This window comes from Nannobrachium achirus, assembly GCF_963921795.1.
Source record: "Nannobrachium achirus genome assembly, chromosome: 16".
Classification (NCBI taxonomy): domain Eukaryota; kingdom Metazoa; phylum Chordata; class Actinopteri; order Myctophiformes; family Myctophidae; genus Nannobrachium; species Nannobrachium achirus.
In genome coordinates this window covers 13,495,899-13,508,049 of record NC_137823.1, presented here as the reverse complement: position 1 = coordinate 13,508,049, position 12,151 = coordinate 13,495,899, and the positions used below count along the sequence as shown (strand labels likewise).

Below are 12,151 nucleotides of genomic sequence, written 5' to 3'. Positions count from 1 at the left end.
GAAATGGGTCAAACACACATATTCATGATTTTAAAAAAATAGCAGATCTACAAGCTCGCAGTGCGACACTCGGTGCCGCACTGTGAGCTTGTATATCTGCTATTTTGTAATAGTTAAAGCATAACATAATGGTTATAGTAATACTGCGTAATAATGCGTTCTCAGCCTTAAAGGACAACTTTGTTTTTTTTACAATAAGGGTTCATATTTTAGAAGAATATAAAAGATGAGAGTTAAAATGTTTTCATTATAACTCCTTTCTATCGTTTTAGAGATTTTAATTATTTTGATTTCAGTGGTTGGGGGCATGTGTACAAATGGCTAAATATGTCTTTTTAAACAGTATAAGCCCATTCCCAAGATGCACCGCAATCTTTCATGGGCAGATGTGACTTCTGGGTTTACTGTAAATAGCAATAAAGAAATTGCAGGGTTTCTGTGTCTAAAATACATATTTAGCCACTTGTACACATGCCCCCATGCGTACGCATGCCCCCACGTTTTAGCACGCTAAACGTGTTAAAACGATAGAACTAAGTAAATGAAAACATTTTATCACTCACTTTTCTTTTCTCTAATTACAATCTAAAATATGAAACCTTGTTGCAAAAAAACAAAGTTGTCCTTTAATGGGTTTTAATTGGTCCCAGTATATGGGACACATCTAGAAACCTGACAGATGCCAGAGTTTTAGATGCGATACCAAACCCGAATATTTTGGGGAGCCCTCAGATTACCAAAGGTTTGACCCAAAGTTTGTAAAAATAAATAAATACATAAATAAATAAATACAAATAAATACAATTCAAAATCTATTTGAGAACTCTTTTACTGCTACGGACGTTCCCGTTCGCCCCAATTCTGAACGCTGCTCGTCGCCAATACGGCCGCTCCGTAAGCTGATGAGGGGTCGCGCCGCCGTGTACAGTAAAGACATCTCCCGTACCGCTGTTCTCAAAAATCCACTACACGTTAGCATCAATGGAGTAACAAATCACTTCCCTGTTATTTTCTCTGCATCTGTTGCTCTGAAGCGATTCAGTGGTCTGAATGGATGAGCCAATTCACAATAATTCTTGCATGAGGCTGCCCTCTGCTGCCAGTATGGCCAAAGTACATAATGTAATATGAAAAAAAAAAAAATTATAATAATAAAAAAAATAAAATAAAAAATGAATAGTTCTTTTTCTAAAACGTCGCAAAGGTAAGCTGCTTTTTGCTGGCACCAGACCCAATAAATAAATAATAACATCAGGCAGTAGTACAGTTAACTTATGAACAAACACATACAAATAAGCAACTTAAACAGATAAATAAAGTATATTATTATAATATTAAAGGAGTGGTTCACCCTCAGTAATTTGGGTGAACTACTACATCTTGTTCTAATTTGGGTGAACTACTACCTCTTGTTCCAATTCCACAATAAAATCATCGTAATGCATCTTTAACCAAAGACACACACAAAAAGCACCAATGAACAATTATGTCACTGGATTTAATCATCATTTAGGCATTTTTAAGTAGGCCCTAATCCTCAAAGAAGGTTGTGAACCACTGGTCTAATTATCATTTAATCACAGTCTATCTAATTAAATTAATGAACAAAATAAATAAAATGGGAGACATTCAGCATTAGAACAGATCCAGGGACAGCCAGACAACGTTTAAATCAAATATCAACATTTAGCATTCCATCAACTTTGATTCATTTGAAATAAGTTTCCATCTTCTAACCACTTACAGTATACCACAATATACCTTTTTGCGCCTCTATACCAGGTCCCTAGTACGTTATTTTACCCTCTCTACACAACATTTCTTTGCTGAAAACCGCCTCTTAAATTAAATATACTGAACTGTCCATTAAGAAATCCAATATGGTTTGACTGAACTTCACCATGTGAAGTTTGAGTTCATCTTGAAGATACAGATACGGTAGCATAATGGTTCTCAACGTGGGGTCTGGGGACCGCCAGGGGTTAGTGAGGGTAGACAAATGGACCCTTACAGGTCTGTAACTCAGAGAGTGTACCAATGTATATTTGTACACAAGAGTTATGGAACCGGCGGTCCTTGGAAATGAAGAAAGAATCAGTGCAGTAGCATCTGAATGTTCCCATGCAGTCCATTAATCTGCAATAGCGGACAGTGGTTCATCTCTATACCAGCTCTGCTGCCTGCTTGTCATAGTGAAGTATCACACCATGCCTCACTGTGGACTTGGGACTCCTGGATCGCTGCCCTCCACACTCTCCTATCTCACATCAGGGTCTTGAGCTTTATAGTGTTGTTCACTAAGCTGTGGCGCTGCAGTGCATGTATGTACTGTAGGTGATGCACTTCTTGCCTTTCCTGGCTTTGCCATGGGTTTGACTCCCATAAAGTCTGTTTTCTCGTCTCTAGTTCTGGGTGTCTGACACAGTGCCCTGTAGGGCATTCACAAATAGTGATTTTTAGTATTCGAATTATTCAACCTCAAAGTATACGAATAGTCGAATATTCGACAGGACTGGCCAAACTGTCAAATATTAAGTAAGCAAGAGGCGAACATTGTGAAAATAGCCGATCTACATGCTCACGACGCCTCGCGTTGCGAGGCGTTGTGAACATGTAGATCTGCTATTTTCACAATATTTATCTGCGGAACTGAGTCACATTAAATGTAATACCTACAATTCCAAGGGCTTATCAGGGTGGGGTCCCTAGTTCAAATATGTTTATTTTGGGAGTCACGGCCTAAAAAGGTTTGAGAACCCCTGGTATAGAGCATTAACAAATTCATCCACCAGGGGCATTGACAACTCATTCCTTTGACTTCCTATCTAGCCAAGCTTCATAAACTATGTTTTTATTAAAGAGAAAACGATAAAAAAAAAAAAATAAGCAAATATTCGACTTCGGTGAACAACATCGAATAGTGACTTTGATATTCGAATATTCGAATAGTTGGTGAAGGCCCTGCCAGCCTCATCATTCTCTCTCAGACTTTGTTTGTGACCTGTGGTAGGTCCCCGAAGAGGACCACATTTCTATACAACAGCAAAACCGTTCTGCATTGTTCAGTGTTTTGTTTTTGGTATTCCGGGACCCCAAATGTTTGGTAACCCTGGATGTCCCCGGGCCCAGTGTTGAGAACCGCTGGTCTATATATCATTCAGCTCATAATAACCTCTCAGCCGGTCTGGAGACCAAAGCTGACAACAGCAGACATGCACGACCGGACACTAATTGAGTAGATACGTTACCAAAATGCTAATGCTGGCTTTTTTGCGTTTTGCAATTAAAATACAAAAGCCAGGCAAGGATAGGATAGGGTGGAGAGAGGGGAGCTATATTATCTCTGCTTCTGTAGGCTCTATGCACAGCAGCCCTAACGGGAAAGAAATTGGGCTTCTTCCTAACTTCCTACACAGGTGTTATAATGATCAGGGGCGTCAATTGGGTATGGCAGGGGTGTGCAGCTGCCATACCCTGGGCTCAGGGGGAAAATAAAAGTAACTTTTAAATATGAATCCATGAATGTCTCTTTGTCTATCTGTTCTGGTCATTATGTTGTTAAATTACAGTAAAATAACTACAAATGCAAAATTTAACAAAATGGTCACTTTAACAAGGTATTATAATTACATTCTTCACACTTGTATTCTCCCCATCTTGACAAAATGTATATTCCCAGGTTCCGCAGGTCAGCTGCACAGGTGCAATTCATTATTGTTAATTGTTTACTAACATGCCACGTTTAGCTGCACTTGAACAACCATTCCAGGCTGCCATATCCAGCCCAAGAAACTGTAGAAAAAATAAAATGTACTTAAAATAAATGTATCATGCATGTTGCCATACCTTAGCTTTTTCTGAACTGACGCCACTGATAATGATACGAATGAAACATTTGTACTCTCATAGTTACAGGGGTCTATGAAATTAAAAGGTTTGAGAACCACAAGCTACACTGCAACAGAGCCTTAGTAACACCTGTGAGGGAACTTAGGAAGAGACCCCATTTCTTTCCAATATTTCCTTTTGGGAAATGTACTGTCTGATACGTTTGAATATTTATGTTTGATAATACATCAATATATATATTTCATTTAAAACAAATTTCTATATAATCTATATTTTTTAAACAGCTGATCTACAAGCTCACTAGCTTGTGGATTGTGAGCTTGTAGATTCACTATCTTTCATAAGAAGAAGTATTTATTTACGTAGGAATCTGCCCCCCACCCCACCCCACTCATAAAACAAATCTTTAAATCTTTGAGATTACATATAGAATGCTATTTACCGCTCTTCTTTTAAAGTGGTTTGATGATATTCTGTGCTATCATTTTATAATATATATAAACATACAAGCCAGCAGACAGTAGAAGGACAATAACAGAATTATTGCATTTCATATTTTGTATTCATTCTCTTTACGTATTCTTCTTTCTTTTGTTCCTTCGTTCTTCTTTTTTTTCCACACCTAAAAAAAGTTTCTTGACTTTACATACTTTGCTAAAGCGTAAACACACTGTACAGAAGCACATCGTACAAATATTGACGTTTTTTAATTCCACTCGTGAGGAATACATATTAAAATGTTTGAAACAAAAACAAAAGAAAAACTTATACTTCTACTCAGATGGAGAAGATAAAAGGCACTTCCAGATTCTGTTGCTGTGACCTCATGACCTCTGCTCTGTCTGCTGATTGGTCTACAACACTGTTTCTCAACCTGTGGGTCCCCGGACCTGAAGTTGAGAAACACTGGTATTTTCTATGAATTGAGTACAAAGGACCCCAATGGGTTTAAAATCCTCTTACTGTAGCAGACCTTGTATTGAACTGTATTTCCCTGTGCTTTTCTTTGCAAACTGCTTGATTGATTGAAGTATTCAATCAATCAATACAAGTTTCATCCTATAGAAAGCAGAGACACTGTGTTCTGCCTTTTTTAATTAACCACTTAAACCATAGATATATCACTGACCAGGGTCCCCCAGGGGTCTGTACTTTGTCTCTTCCTTTTTTCCCCTCTTTTTATTATTTTTTATTACAGAGTGGCTCTGAAAGAGACAGCCCTCAAATACAATAAGTGTCTGTCCCTATAAGCTAACGTAGAATCACACACTCATTTGTGTCCACATAGGCTGCAGTATGTTACCTACTTTTTTTGAAATATTTAACTTTTAGTATAGGTTGTAGGTGGGGTGTTCCATTTCAGCAATCCATCTCCCAGGGGTCTGGCACTTTGAAAATGGGACAGACACCCTCATTCTCAGCCGACACGGACAATAAGCCACTCTACTACTGACCTACTTACATACTTATACAGTACTTTCTGTACTTACTTACTTATTTAGATGACTGACATCCTTTTCTGATGACACATGAGGTCACAAGGATCCACATGAAGCAGTGACATTTTTGGATTGTTCTTGTTCCGCTCTATTTTCACCAAAGAAATGTTATTTTTATTTTTTTGTGCTCCTGCAAGGAGTCCGGGCTTTGAAGCGTGGCCTACATCTGGCCTACATCTGACCTACATCTTGGCACGAACCGCTCAAAGTTTGTTGTACGCCCAGGGTCACATTGGCCAAGCTTTGCAGGACGCTTAATGAAATTAACTCATGAATAGCACTGCTCACTTCAAACTAGGTGTGATTTTTTAATGTAATTTGGTAAAGGGTCTTTTGCCAAAAATCAGGCAGAGCTACAACCTCACGAAAGCACAAAAATGTCTTTGCTGAATGTTCTGAAAGCGCTGAATTGTAACATGCCCAGAATAGGGTTGCTTCTGTGTCGTTCTGTGTGTTTACACTTCATTACCTCCGCCCGGTCAAAGGCAAAGCAGGGGATTATGTTTGTTTGTTTGTTTGTTTGTCCATGCAGATTTGGTGAAGGAAAATAATGAGGGGACGAAGTACAGACCCCCTGGGGGACCCTGGTCAACATAGTATAATATAGGGTTGAATTAGTTTACTTAAAATGTATGCAGTATAAGTCATAAGCCAATGGCGGTGAGATTAGGCTGAAACCTTGCCCCACAAACGGAGCCATACTTCATAGATACATTACGTCACAGACGCCTTACGTCACATAGCCACGGGTATAGGCCGTCTGGCCTGGCGGAGATATGCGCTCCACCGATGCACTCTAGCTTATACTCCATCATCGCGTGACGGTGTCGCTTGTCATCAAGAACCGCCATAACTTGTTCCCAAACCATGGCCCTTTTTGGAACGCGGCCCCATATTGATGGGTCTCAAGTAAATGTCCAATTTTTCTTCTTTTTTAAGAAGGAACTCAGAAAAAAAAAGCCATACATAAACTGTATATAAAACATTACAAAGTAAATAAATAAATATTGCAAATAGCAGATCTACAAGCTTGTAGATCATACAAAAATCTATTTCTTTCTGAAGAAATTCAGAAATGTTGATAAATAAATAAAGAAATAAATAATAATAATAAAACAAATTAATGAAATAAATAAATCTACAGCTTGTTGTGAGCTTGTGGAATGACTAGTTTCGCTATTAAATAGCACTTTAATAAGTGGTAAATTCATTCAATGTAAGTCTGGGTCCCCGGTATAGACACCAAACGGTGTCTTTTTGTGTCTCCGACGAAACAGCTTGGGAACCCAACGCGCTACGGAGCGTTAATGAGGCTTTACTTTGCTGTGAGTGGAGCACAACGCCCAGTGTTTCCTCATGGGAATAGCTTGCAGCTTTCCCCACACGTGTTGAGGATCCGTCGTCTGTTCTCTCAACGAGCCGTGAGGTTTCCTGTGAACTGCCGCTGAACCCGAGGGGAGGCTGACTGTCAGCACAGCCAGATCAAACACTAGAGTGAATCTCTGGCATCTGCACTCCGTTCTCCGCACTCCATTCTGACAGCTGTCTGATTCAAGGCCAACACATGCTCCTTCACGATGTGCAGGAAAAACATCAACAACGATAACAGAATAACCTTGCGGGCTGGCTTTCTGAGGCTTACCTATATTTCTGAGAGTTCTTCTATAGGGGTGCAGGAGTTATGAGGAAAAAAAAACTTGAATTTTTTTATGAATGACGTTTTGTAGTTATCTGATTTGCAGTTATAACACCCCCCTTTCCGAAAATCTGGAGCATGCATTGCACTTCAGTGGGTTAAGAGAAGCCGTGGGGTAATCCAGAGGTCCCCGGTTTGCTTCCCGTCCTGCCCAATGCCCATGTCAAGGCTGACACTCAGTAAGAAGTTTCATTTAGTTTCACTCCGTTATTCCGTCTGAAAGCCCTCTGAGTTCAGCCGTTTTCTGTGATGGGGCGCGTGGCCAAAGGGAGACTCCCACGTGCTCATCATGACCATCTGGGCAGTAGCCATCAGCTGGGTGAAGCTGAAAAAACAGAATCCCCCACCCAACCTCCCGTGGTTCCAACAGTCTCACAACTAATATGAGCAGCTCGTTTGTTTCTCTCTACGCCGACGATACAAGGATGTATCGCAGCCTAATTTATATTCCGTTAGTATGACGTTGCGACGCAATGCTCGGAGATCAGTTCTTCTTTGGCAAAGCAATGGGAGCGTGGATTGAGCTCAAAGGTTGTTGGCGATGGAAGCATCTGATCTGAAGTCCTCCGGGATTATACTCCATCGCACGATGGCGATCGGCAAGCTCACAATGTGTCGCACTGCGGCGCATAATGTGAGCTTGTAGATCGCCTATCTTCGCAATTAATTGAAAATAGTGAGGCATCCTAAACTGGCAAGAAACAAAATGACACAGACAAAAAAACGAAGACTTCATCAGAAGACAGACAATCTGGGAATCCATTTGTTAAATTGGTTGTTTGTTTGTTTTTTGCTTCTGGGGACACCACCTCCCTTTTTGTGTAGCGACAGGAATTCAGTTTGGCTCCTCCCTTCTCATAGTCCACTTCCTCCCAGATGCTTCTGTATTTATACCTACAAACAACAACACTACATGCTTAGGGCAGTGGTGCCGTCTTGAGAGATTAGAACACAGCTAACAGGGAAGTATATCCAGTTTCAGAAACGGTGAGGTGAGGCTCCCAGAATCCCCGGCGAGTGTTTCCCATCTTACACCTCTGATTTCTGTGTTGCGTTCCCCCTTGGGCGTGGGCGTCACCTTTAAACCTCGACTTCCTGCGTTCCCGGCGGCGAGGGGGTGGGCGTGGGCGGGGCGATGTCGAAGCAGGTCTCCATCATGACGCGCGACTTGCAGAGGTTGACGCAGAACTCCAGCTCCGCCGTGGTCTGGGCCAGGACCTCCAGGTAGTCCTGGGACTCAGGGTCCATGTCGGGATCCATGTCGACTGTTATGAAGACAAGGGAGGAGAGGAAAAGATCGTTAGGTGTTTTTGGTACATAGACCATAAAAATGAATGGACAACGTTATGCCCATCTATTGCACGGCTTGTTTGAATGCTTGATTCTGATTGGTCAATCGCTGAAATCAGAGGTCTGATATTTCTGGATAACAGACCGCTCCAGACCGTAGCCTAATCAAAGGCTCAGAGCATCTGCTGCACTGAGGCTGCACTGCGTGAACCTTGTGCTGTATCCAACATGTCAGCAAACACACAGCGACATTTACAACTAAACGTTGCGAGAAAGCGAGAAATAGACAATGCAGTAACGAAATATGGATTCTATTTGATCAACACTTCCTTGTTTGCGTCGAGGCGACGTTGCGCTCTGCGGATGGCCAGTGCAACACTTTCACTAATGTAAGCAAGGAAATATGTCATAGTTTTTATACTTGGGTCAATGTTTTACTTTATTTTGTACGTAACCCTGCAATAAGCGGGCTCCTATCACTCGATAATGACCGCTGGGGAAGATGTTATCCCTTACATATTCTACAGGCCGTACATGAAGCCTATTTGGCTACATCCTGTCCTCAAGGTTCAAGGTTCAAGGTTGTACTTTATTGTTACATCTTTTGAACAGGTACACAAAAACTAGTAAAACTAGAGCTTGTCGATCTGCTATTTCTTTTCATTTTTTCATTATAGAATCCTGAAAAGTAACTGTTTTCAACATAATATGAGGTTTCCACCCGACACAGACGATCTATCACGTGATAGTTTTTCGGGAAAAGTTGCAGCAGCGTAGAAGCTACATAGGCTATGAATAAGTGAGTGTGTCATTTTCAATAACCAAGACTACACACATAATTGACATTAATATGCAGTGTTTACCGTATTTTATGAATAAATAAATAATCCCCCCCATTGTCTTTGAATGCATAATGTCAAATTGCATAAGGTTGCATCACCTTTTTCTTATGTACCCCCCCAACCCCCCACCAAACACACACACACACACACACACACACACACACACACACACACACACACACACACACACACACACACACACACACACACACACACACACACACACACACACACACACACACTAATTGTTCCCCACAGAATAGGAGCTTGCATGAGGCTCTTGACAGAATAGCTGGGGTTAACCAGAGGCCTGTAGTCATCAACGTTCATTATTCCCCATGGGAATACAGACAGACAGTCACACAACACAGGATGCTGCTACAGGACAATATTCAAATGGGATTTTTATTCCTTACTAAATATTCATATTGTCTAGGGAATTAGCTTGCAGATGGCTATGGATGGCAAGACCTGTGGACGGTTCTGTCTATCTGTCCAGGGGGGTTGTACCAGGGACATGCTGGGCCCCTGATTCAGCCCGGGAAAAAGAGTTGGAGAGGGCTTTGCTTTGCGAAAAAATGTATACATTTGAAACTTGGAGATACAAGGTTTCTGCCCGACAGTGACGATATACTTTGTTGGCCGCCCAGCCCCCAAAATGGAACGAAGGCAGACATTTTATTTTTATTTTTTTCCTAATGGCCGGCCTGGACCGGCCGGGAATGAACCAGCCGTTCGGGAGTTGTCCCGCTTTTCCCAATGGCCAGCACGTCCCTGTGTCGTACCAAATTCTGGGCTCTGGGTACAAGGATTCACTGCGGGCCCCCCATGAATGTTCTTCACAGGGGGAGGGGGTTTAACCCATTTAGACTGGGAACGCATTATTTTGTGCTTTAACTATTGAAAAATAGCAGATATACAAGCTCACACTGCAAGCTGGTAGATCTGCTATTTTTGAAAAATTGTGAAAAAGGTCTCTGAATATTTCAAATCCTTCTAAGGTTTTTTGAGAAACCTAAGTTTCTATAATCTATGTCAGTGGGGCTCAAACTTTTTATGTGAAGGACGGCCAAAATGATATGCATTTGGCCAGTTCCAGGGACCCCCCAGAAGTGAAATCTGAGTTACAAATGTTCGCTTAAAAAATAGTACATATATTCAAAGATTTGCACACATTTTCACGACTTTTAAAAAAATTGCAGATTTATATCTGCTATTTTTCTATAGCTAAAGTATAAAATAATTAAGGCCCCCCCTCCACCTTGGGCCCTAGTTACTCAGTCCCACTTTCCCCAACCTTGTGACGCCCCTGTATCTGTCTTGTCACTTTAAAGAGCTTAAACAAGGTTTTCATTTACGTGCATGGCACGTAAATGAAAAGTTTCACCGGCTGCTTGGGCGGTGCAAGGCTGACAACATTGATCTGCCACGGTTGTTTTTGCTGTGTCACTGACTGTTTTCAGCTCATTAGTGAACTAATGCTGAGCTTCTTACAAGCAGAGGCAGTGATTTATTCCTAATTATGTTTCTTATGTTTTCCCACTTGCTGAGATTAGGGAAAACACCAACGTTATGTTAGCATAATTGTGCAGACAGCACACACACACACACACACACACACACACACACACACACACACACACACACACACACACACACACACACACACACACACACACACACACACATTTACATAAACATGTAAGCGGGGTTGTATGATCCAATTCAAGAGCTGAGCAAATGCATTGAACTTCTAAGGTTTTTTTTTTTTTTTAAACCTAAGTTTCTATCATCTATGTCAGTGGGGCTCAAACCTTTTATGTGAAGGACCCCCAAAATGATATGTATTTGGCCAGTTCCAGGGACCCCCCAGAAGTGAAATCTGAGTTACAAATGTTCGCTTAAAAAATAGTACATAATTCAAAGATTTGCACACATTTTCACGACTTTTAAAAAAATTGCAGATTTATATCTGCTATTTTTCAATAGCTAAAGTATAAAATAATTAAGGCCCCCCTCCACCTTGGGCCCTAGTTACTCAGTCCCACTTTCCATCCCCTTGTGACACCCCTGTATCTGTCTGTCACTTTAACCCATTTAGAACGGGTACACATTATTGCGTATCATTATTTTATGTTTTAACTATTGAAAAATAGCAGATATACAAGCTCACAGCGCTGCGAGCTTGTAGATTGCTATTTTTTTTAAATCGTGAAAATTAGAATTTTGACCCGATTCTATAAGTGTCTTTTGAATCCTTGTAGGCCTAAGGTTTTTTGAAAAACCTATGTTTCTATGTCAGCAATATGGCCAGCCATCGTCAAAGAAAAGATCCTTTTCACCTAACTGGAGCTCAGTTAGTCTGTTCTTGAGAGACTACTATGTCAGTGGTTCGCAAACCTTTTCATGTGAAGGACCCCAAAATGATATGAATTTGGCCACGGACCCCCATCTCAAAATATTTAGTTCCAGGGTCCCCCAGAAGCGAAATCTGAGTTACAAATGTTCGCTTAAAAAAATACATTTTTACAGATTTGCACACATTTTCACGACTTTTCAAAAAATAGCAGATTTACAAGCTTGCAGCATGGCACTCGGTGCTGCGCTGTGAGCTTGTATATCTGCTATTTTTCAATAGCTAAAGTATAAAATAATTAAGGCCCCCCCTCCACCTTGGGCCCTAGTTACTCAGTCCCACTTTCCCCAACCTTGTGACGCCCCTGTATCTGTCTTGTCACTTTAAAGAGCTTAAACAAGGTTTCATTTACGTGCATGGCACGTAAATGAAAAGTTTCACCGGCTGCTTGGGCAGTGCAAGGCTGACAACATTGATCTGCAACGGTTGTTTTTGCTGTGTCACTGACTGTTTTCAGCTCATTAGTGAACTAATGCTGAGCTTCTTACAAGCAGAGGCAGTGATTTATTCCTAATTATGTTTCTTATGTTTTCCCACTTGCTGAGATTATGGAGAACGC

The 12,151-nt window shown here is 41.0% G+C and overlaps 1 protein-coding gene across 1 annotated transcript in view; it reads right to left on the bottom strand.

The window, feature by feature from the left end:
- The window catches only part of LOC308301359 (kinesin-like protein KIF26A), a 161,463-nt gene that overhangs the window by 974 nt on the left and 148,338 nt on the right, over positions 1–12,151 (bottom strand). Inside the window, exon 22 of the mRNA XM_080745321.1 lies at positions 1–8,309. This exon is cut by the window's left edge and continues 974 nt beyond it. Coding sequence (XP_080601447.1) covers positions 8,125–8,309 — 185 coding nt within the window. The 3' untranslated portion in view covers positions 1–8,124. The remainder of the gene's footprint in view (positions 8,310–12,151) is intronic.